General features: G+C 34.6%; 1 protein-coding gene across 2 annotated transcripts; it reads left to right on the forward strand.

The window, feature by feature from the left end:
* Positions 1-463: 463 nt before the first annotated feature.
* On the forward strand, positions 464-8,985 carry DCUN1D4 (defective in cullin neddylation 1 domain containing 4). Of its 2 annotated transcripts, none has more exons than XM_010166363.1 (6): positions 464-706; positions 2,352-2,443; positions 3,318-3,426; positions 7,380-7,484; positions 7,939-8,041; positions 8,153-8,985. In XM_010166363.1, the coding sequence occupies exons 1-6, from the start codon at positions 665-667 to the stop codon at positions 8,206-8,208; spliced, it is 507 nt and encodes a 168-aa protein (XP_010164665.1). In that variant the 5' UTR covers positions 464-664; the 3' UTR covers positions 8,209-8,985. The 2 variants fall into 2 exon arrangements, with proteins under 2 accessions (XP_010164665.1, XP_028940424.1); XM_029084591.1 differs by having other exon boundaries at positions 635-710; positions 2,356-2,443.
* The last annotated feature ends 266 nt before the right edge of the window (positions 8,986-9,251 follow it).

Here is a 9,251-nt window from a genome sequence, read left to right on the forward strand (position 1 = left end):
TCTCCAGCAAACTTCCCAATCTATAGCGAGCATGACGTTTATGGTGTGGAATACTGTTGACCAGCTTGGGTCAGCTCCCCTGGCTTTCGCTCCCCCTAGCCTGAGCGCCTGGCTAACTCTAAACTCCCAAAGACCTTGATCACTATGGAAACCCTCATACTATGGCTGGCCACAGAGTATCTTATGAACTTTGTTCTCACTGGATTGGGTGCTGCAGTCTACTCAGAAATGCAGCTTTTCTGAAAGCTAGTTTATTCTGTTATTCTGTCCCAGCGAAACCAGGACACCATGGCAATATTATGTGGATGTTCTGTTAGTCTTAAGTGTGTTCTTGTAGATCTTATTAATTTACTCTTCCAAGGTTATCTTGATAAATGGGTAGAATGAAGGATATTGTTATGAATTAAAAGTTGTTTTACAGTTCTTCTGTCTCTGTTTCCAAAGGTGAGATAAAGATTTAAGTGTATCCAACTGATAGTAAGTGTGGAAATTACGTATTGCGTGTTAAAACAAACAAAAACAAACCTGTAAGGAAGTTCAGGTTGTATTGTGCGTTTGCATTTCTCCTGTGCTGTAAAGGTCAGAGGTCAGACTGATTTAATTTCAGAGATAAGTAAAGTGCATTTTGTTTGCAGGCACTGATGACATTGTAGGGCCAGAAGGTATGGAGAAATTTTGTGAAGACATTGGAGTTGAGCCAGAAAATGTAAGTTCAAAGTCCATTCAAAGATGCCTTATCTGTTACGATGTACATGGACCAGTCTTACATCCCTTATTTTTACATCAAGAATTAAAATTCTTAGGAGCTTATTAAAAAATTAAATAAAAACTAGGGAGGTTTATATTTACATTTGGAAACAACTTGCCTTTATTTTAAACCCCAAACTATCAACCTGTAAAAACTCAATTTGTCTTTGCTGCCACCCCTTCTCTTTCACTTTCCTACTCCCCCAAAAAAGGTAGAAAGTAAAAAAAAAAAAAAAAAAAAAAAAAAAAAAAAAAAAAAAGGGAAGCCAATGGTTGTCTTTTCTGAAGCAGTGAGACAACACTGGACATTTAGTGTAGCAACTACAAAGTAAAGTTTTCTTTGGTTTTTCTAGGAGAGAAAAGGATTTCAAATATTGTGAGCAATACTAGTATTCCCATTATGCCATTTCAAAACACAAATAATGAGTATATATAAATACATATATATTTTATATGTATGTATATACAGAGGTAAATAAAATTTAAAAAGTAATAGTTGTGCCTTTTACAGACTCTTCCTAGTGCCTGATTTTTGCTCCTTAAATGTACATGCAAGTCCCATATTTTACAGAACTCATAAAGCATCATCTTTGATAAGTAAAATGAAAATTGTAGTTTTGAAAGATTTACTGGAAATATAAATGTGGTTTGCTAATTTTGGAGTTTATTAGTGTAATAAACCCTTGAGATTTATGCAGGCATTTGGGTATATAAGTAGGTATTCTGAGTTTGCATCAAAAACCTTGTAGAGCTGCACTAAAATTAGCTAGTTTGTGTCTGAGTTGCAGATTTTTAAATGACTATTTTTTTTTTTTCTTTTAGTCTGCAAGGTCAGTTGTCTTGCAAGTTTTTTCATGGAATATATATGAAAAGTGGTTTCTTAAGTTCCTGAGTAAGATAGTAATTTATAGTATTGCTTAATCTAAATTCTTTATCTCTTCAGTCTTATGTGTGAGATGTGAAAAGGACTTTGTTTTATTTTGGGGAAAACTGAAGTGTTTATGTATCAGCCTCTGTTTTGATGTGTGTTAATGCTGGTTCACCTGGCTTTACTTAACATGTACTTGAACTATGCTTCATATTTGGACCTGAAAAAGTAGGTAGCCTGATGGTACCTGGGGTAGCTGGGTTCAAGTGGGATCATTATTAGCTTTAGAACTGGATTTCACAGAGCTCATGGATTGCAGCTTATGTTCACCTATATGAGAGTTTAACAAATGTCAAATGTAACTTGTCAAATTGGTACTTACATTTTGTAATTGTTTTCGGAAACCTTTTCTGTAGCTTTGGCACCAACTCATCTTCCTCATTGCACTGCTTACTAGATGACTGTGCATGCTTCCTTGAAGTAGGGTGGCTACTGGTAACTTGAGTGGATGTTCACTATGTATCTGTGCACTCTTATCTTTTCTTTGATTGGATTATGTGCAGGTTTGTCACTTTCAGATTTTTTTAACTTTTAAAATACTGTAGCGAAGATCTGAACACCCCATTTATACGAGTAAAGCATTTGTAGGCTGCTGAACAGTAGTTATTTGGCAATTGTCTGGGTCTTTTTGTTAATTCTTTTCAGTCTTCATTTTTTTTTTTTCTCTTTCAAACAGGTAGTTATGCTTGTACTAGCGTGGAAGTTGGATGCACAAAACATGGGCTACTTTACATTACAAGAATGGTTAAAAGGAATGACATCACTACAGTAAGTGCTTTGAAAAACCTCTGCACTTTGTTATAGTAAACCCAGTTTTTTAGAAAAAAACACACTTTGATGTTTTGACTCATAACACCTAAAGCAGAGTAGAAGCCATACATTTTTGGTCCTGTTTATGGTGATATGTCCACTTAGAGACAATTTGACACCTGACAGATTTCAATTTAAATATAGTTGTATATAGTTGCACATTTAAATATAGTTGTATTAAAATGTCTGCAGATGTCTGCAGTCTCAAGAAAACAGAACTGTTGTGAGATTCAACATTGTCTCTGTCCCCAGGAACATCTGTCTTTGTCACTGGATTGGACCTACCTATTAGATATTGCTACGTTGTTAAGGCATATGCAGTTTAAAATGCTAAATAATACAATCCCTTCCTGTAACTCTGCATTGTCATGTTCTTTCCAAGAGTTTCTTTCTCCAGTTCAGAGCTTATCTTCATGGCATAATTAACATAACTGTAGTTGAATAATAACATTTCATAGAGAGTTTGAGAAAGAACTGTTTGGACTTACCTTCCAGAACAGAATCAATCACTAAAACTGTGTAGGAAGTTCTATAGTTTCAGCAAAACTATAAAAGTACTGTTTCACTGCTGTGATTTGCTGGGTGGTTGGTTGCCATGCGTAGACAAACTTTTAGTTTAATCTGTTTATCAGAGTACCAGTGTAAGACTGCTATTTTATCTAAATCTGTTTCACACTGTGGGTTTAACCAAGGCATTTTATGCAGACGCCTTTGTAGAGAGTGATGTATTTTGAACAGATTGATGGGGGTACATGTTAGAGGTTCTTTTCTAAAACATCAGACATCTGTATAAGAATGCAGACTCTAAGTTCACTTCGTGCTTTTCTTGTAGATGTGATACTACAGAAAAATTGAGAAATTCTCTGGACTACTTGAGATCTTTATTAAATGAGCCTACCAATTTTAAACTTATTTATAGATATGCTTTTGATTTTGCACGGGTAAGTACTGTGGAAGACGAGCATGTGAAATTAAAGCTTTACTTTCGTAAGTAATAATTGAGAGACTGTATACTTCTAAGTATGTTTCTCTTAAGATACCACTCAGGATTGCTTCTAACAAATGGAACTGTTCATACTCTAAAAAAGTATATGCAAAATGCCAGAAATTGAAAAGTATATAGGATGTTTGATATTCAGTGGCTTAGTGTTTTGTCCTGATTTGCTGCCTCTTTACTTCAAGCTATTTTGTGACTTCAAGGAAATAATTTAGGCCCTGTTCTGTTGCATATTGGAGCTTTGCCACTTACTTCCACTGGCTTTATAATTATCCTATTTTTTCTTATTTCTGTTTGAATCTTATGAGCATAAACATATTTAAAACAGGAAAGCACTTCAGACATTTCTGCAGGTGGTGAAAATAACTAATGTGATAAAAGCTGGATCTGATATAATATAAATTCTGGTTCAGAAGACTGTTGGAAGGTCATTAATGATTTTCTCGGTGTTTATTAAACAATATCCTGATGTCAGTATTCCTATTATAAAATATGTATTGATAAAATTGTACCTGCTATTGGAACCCATAATGTATATAAGACTATTCCTACTTAAAAGTAGCAATAAAAGAACCTTAATTTTCTGAATTAATATTTTGACTTTGAATTTGGACATCCGGCTTGCTAAGATGATGGAATATACAGAAGATTTAATGTAAGAACGATCACAGGCAAAACTGAAGCTCAGATTTTGATGCAGGAGAACCAAAGCATCAAGAAAATTTTCAGCAAAAAGAAACGAAGGGAAAAATAATAATAGGTAGTTGAACTGATAGCAGCAATTCTGGTAGTTAAGTCTGCAGCTCAGATTTGTGGTACCTCAGTGCTTTCTGCATGTCAGCATGCAGAGATTCACAGCAGTTCACTTTTAACCAAGGAAACCTACAGCTGAATATTGCAGAATGCATGGTATTAGTTTGTATGAGAGGAAAAAAAGCCATGTCAACATCTTAACTCTTCCTTTGCTATGTGAAGATTTATTCTGCTACTTTTGCTCAACATAAAATGCAAAGGCTAGAAGTAACTAACATTGCCAAAGAAGCTCAAGATACTGACAAAATATTTGGAATAGATTAAAAATTTTTTGCTAGTAGCGAATCTGCACCAGCCCCGATGGCCTGTCAAAAGTAAGTGCAGAAACTTAAAAAAGAGGAGAGTGGGTGGGGTTTTTTCAAGAGGTACCAAATTGATATGGCAAACAGTGGTCTTGAAAAAGTATGTAAACATCGAGACACAGATGCTGTGACATCATTCGTGTCAAAAAAACCCCCAGATTGTAGAACAGCAAGTCAAAGGCATATTGACAGGGGAATTGTCAAAAAATATTAGATTAATAGAATTATTGAACTTTTTAATACTGTGGAGCCAGGGGAAGTTTATAGAAGACTGGCATCCAGTACGAATAGAAATGAATGCTGACAAATGCTGATACATTTATCCAGATGCAGCAGATGAATCTGTACATAATTTTTATCAGAATAATTGAAGTGATTGATAGAAAAAGGCTGATGGGAGGAGCAGTTTTCATTTTCGATTCAGAAGATTGTGTAATTGCCATTCTAAGGGCAATCATTTCAGGGAAGTGCTCCATGGCAAAAAACACTTGTCTGAATTTCTGAAGTTTTAAGAGAGAATTTTTGAAAGAGTCTGTTGTAATTTTCTATTTAGAGATACTTTGCCAATAAAAATAAGTGATACTTATCACCAAGGTTCTGTGTGGCATGCACGATTTAAGTCAGCATGGATTTGAGGAAATAATTTATAACACCATATGTTGCTATTAAGCCCAAGTACATTCCTTGCTCCCTGTTTGCCATGTTCATTGACAAGTCTGAGAACATACAGATGCATGTATTTCATGACTTATTTAAGTCTTTTACCTGAAATACTGAGGAAAAAAAAAAAAATCAGAAATACTGTCTCTCTTCAATGTAAAACAAATACTGAAATTTGTCAGAGTTTGGCAATATATTCTTTCCACTGTATCCAAGAAAGAGAGTTTAAGTATCTGGAATGTATGTTAAGAATGAAATTGGAGCATCTGTCATGTCAGATGTGCCATTAGGCCGTTGGAGGTGGGTATAAAGGGCTTCTCTGAACAACTTGTTCTGAACAGTAGTCAGAGAGGGAGAATGTATAATCTTAACAATGTAAGGCATGTAAAAATAGCACGACCAAAGTCAAGGCAACAGAGCCTGATTTTGTTAACACTTGAGTGTGTGGGAAGAATTCAGAGTATAAACAGTATGGAAAATAGAATGTATTCTTACAGCAGTATGATTTCTGCTTAAAGGTGTTTGTAACAGAGGTGTAAATGGGCTTTGGAAAGAGGGTTAGTTTTTAGAACTATTTGATGCTGGAAATAAATGAAAGAGTTGTATCGTATTAATACAGAAATACCTTTGCAGGTTTGTTTTTCAACTTTATTACTAATTGAAAAGCTTTGCTCATCCTGGAATTTACTTTTTTCCTCTAGATCAGATTGAATGAACTCTTTCTTGTATTTGGTAACCAGAATATGAAAGAGCTTCTGATGTTTTCAGAGTTGCTAGCCTCCCCACTTTCCTTCCAAACCAAATCTGCATTAAATTCTGTCTAGAAAATTTTAGAATCAAGGTGTAATTTGTATGAAATGGGTTTCAAGAAGAGAGGATAACCTTGTGGCTAAGGCATTCAGTTGTCTGAGAACTAGGATCTCACTCTACCAAACTCTTTCTACATGATAGAAGATAATTCAGTTATGTTTTGAGCTTGTTTTTTTAAAATAAAGATTTGCATTCTGTAATACATATGACAGCACTTGTGCAGGTGAGGCGTAGGGCTCAATTCCCTTTCTCTTGTGTAACTGACTCTTACTGTTCTGATAGGTGCTTCCTGTATCCTGGATATCCCTATAGCCCTTTTTTTTTTCTTAATTTAGGCTTTGCAGTCTGCAATCATGACTACCTGTAGAGAGATCAAGGTCTAAAGTAGCTAATATGAAACTTCATTTTTTGTGATTTCATTAATTTCTGAATTTGAAGCTTAATGCTATAACCAGGGCATAAAAGGGTGGAGCTTTGCTTCCCATCTCTTACCAGGATTTGTTTAACTTCAAGACAACAAATGTACATGGATAAACTACTCTAATAAAATGGAATCTTACATGTACACATGTTACTTTTGAGATCTACAGAAGTTGTGTTATTAAATATATTAACTTTCTTACTGATTAGATGTAATGAATCTTCTGGGTATAGATGATGCTTCTTTTTCTTAGCAGAAACAAAAAAATCACCCCCTAAGCCTTAATATACTACTGCTACGTTGAACTAAAACTGGACGGTTCTGAGAAGGGTGTCCATGTGCTAGTGTATTATGTTCCCTCTACTCATTTGATAATTAATTTAGTCTGAATTTCATGTAATCAGTAGAATAACAGAACAAAAAACCTCCTTTGCTCACCCTTGTGTAGTCAGTGTTACTTGATAGCTACTTTACTGACAGTTCATGTAGTTGTAATAACACCACAGGAAATATGTGCAGCGATACTATTTTAAGAAACTTATGTCGTCTGTGTAGAGGCATAAGTGCGAACATGGGTATGGGTGTAACAGCCATTGCTTTCTAGAAAGCTCTGAAGTCACAAATGGGAGTGGATGCTTCATCTCCAATAGCAGTGACAGTGCTTTGAGAACGTCTATAGAAAGCAGCATCTTTGTATAGCAAGCCATTAGCTACGAGGAAGGAAATTTTACTAGGAATTTGTGTTGTATTAAACACCACTGTTAGATACTACTATTTATTATTTATGTGTTAATTTAGTTTATGTATGGGTGAGCTGAAGTACAAGCAGAGGGGGGAAGTGAAAAATCCTGAAATCATGCTCTTTTTTTCCTTTTTGACCTTTTCATGCAGGAAAAGGACCAGCGCAGCCTAGATATCAATACAGCCAAGTGTATGTTGGGCCTTCTTTTAGGAAAAACATGGTCCCTTTTTCCAGTATTTCACCAGTTTCTAGAGGTATGAAGCTTGAAACAGAATTAAATTTTTTTGATCTGTTTTCTCTGATACTATACCTAGAGGTAGAATGAACAGCTAGAAATTTTTGTTCTAATTTAGAATATACTAACCCTCAGGGCAGCAGTTGTGACTTATCTTTCCTTTTTTCCTTTTCCTCAAATCCCTATGCTGTTAAGGTTTATTTAATGCAGGACAAAGTATAAAATGTGTTTGACTTTCTTTTGTGCTTTCATTTTGTTTCTGTATGTTTGTCCACTAAAAGATGTCTTAATCAGAAACATGAATTATTCAACACTGTTTTGGCTGCCTAGTGGTTTCTTTAAGCCTGTTTCATTTTAGATAGCATATAGATTAAAATAATAATTCTCACTAAGTGTAAATTTTCTGTAATAAAATCTGAATTTGAGGGAGTTGAAAATATATTTTAATAACTTCTGTTTCTTGCCTTAAGCAGCAATCAAAATACAAAGTTATCAATAAGGACCAATGGTGTAACGTTCTTGAATTCAGCAGAACAATTAACCTTGACCTCAGTAACTATGATGAAGATGGAGCTTGTAAGTACTACCATGTGTTGGTGTTCTAAAATAATGCATTTCTCTGAGCTTAATCATTCAATGTCCCTTTACAAAATTTTTGTAAAATACAGTTATTTGATCTCTCTACAGGGCCAGTGTTGTTGGATGAGTTTGTGGAATGGTATAAAGGAAAACAGATGACATAGGATTTTTAACTATGCACAGCCACTCAAGAGTCTCTGTTACCACAGTTACATCAACCATTAGCCATAAACTGCTATTTGTATCAAAGTGCATGCTGCTTTTCTTGCACTGCATCCCTTTTGCAGGGAACTTTTGATGTTTGCTATTTAACAAGCTAGCTATGCTCGCTGTGTAGCATTGTTCTCTTTGAAGGCTGCTTTGCATTTTGTATTTACACTACAAATTGGTGAACTTGCCAGCGTCTTCACTGTGATTATGTGTATATTGCTGTCTAAATTTTGTATATGTGTATAAAAAAAAAAAACCTTCACCTAGGAATTATTTCTGCAGAAATGTATTGTAAAAATAATTTTGTGGCATATTTCTAGTCATTACTTACATGTTTGTTGAAACTTTAGTTATTTTGATTTTCTTTTGGTCTCAAATGTAGCATTTCAGAAAATGACATGAACAGACTGCTTGGACATAGTTATGTAAAGAACTATTGTCAATTTTAATGTTACTATTTGAGATGCCAATTTCTGAGGGGAGAAGACATGCTGTGACTTTCTTCACCAGAATTCGCCAAACCTGACCTATTGCTTTAATAGGAACGAAACATTGGTGTCTTAAAAAAAAAAATATATATATATACACATATAAATATTAAAACACTGTAATAGTTGTACATGCCACAGATGATTTGCATTTGAAGAAAAAAGTACTGACTTTTTAATGTTAAAACTGCAGTAGTCATTACAGGTACAAATGGACAAATTAAAGTACCTTTTAAAAATGGGTTTTAGACTTTTGTAAATTGCCTTTGGCATCCTCCTTTTAATTTTTGCTGTACCAAGAGTGTTTGGTCTGTGTTGCGATCTAGTGAAATTGAAAGTTCTAGCTAAAATTAGTGGTTTGGGGAATAAAGTCTACTCACCCCTAGCGTATAGATAATGCAGATTTGGAATTTTTCTCGTTTGTAACACTAGTCTTTCCCAGGGTCTTCAACTTTATGTTTCTAAATAATTAAAAATACGATATCAAATAGTCAAAACATTACTTTTTC

Source organism: Antrostomus carolinensis, unplaced genomic scaffold (genome assembly GCF_000700745.2).
Source record: "Antrostomus carolinensis isolate BGI_N321 unplaced genomic scaffold, ASM70074v2 scaffold16134, whole genome shotgun sequence".
NCBI lineage: Eukaryota > Metazoa > Chordata > Aves > Caprimulgiformes > Caprimulgidae > Antrostomus > Antrostomus carolinensis.

Excerpts from the sequence above, each read along its gene's own strand:
- DCUN1D4 (XM_010166363.1), top strand. The coding sequence starts at position 665 with ATGGAGAAATTTTGTGAAGACATTGGAGTTGAGCCAGAAAAT. Across the intron at positions 707-2,351 it reads TTGGAGTTGAGCCAGAAAAT|GTAGTTATGCTTGTACTAGC; the intron begins GTAAGTTCAAAG and ends TCTTTCAAACAG. Across the intron at positions 8,042-8,152 it reads CTATGATGAAGATGGAGCTT|GGCCAGTGTTGTTGGATGAG; the intron begins GTAAGTACTACC and ends ATCTCTCTACAG.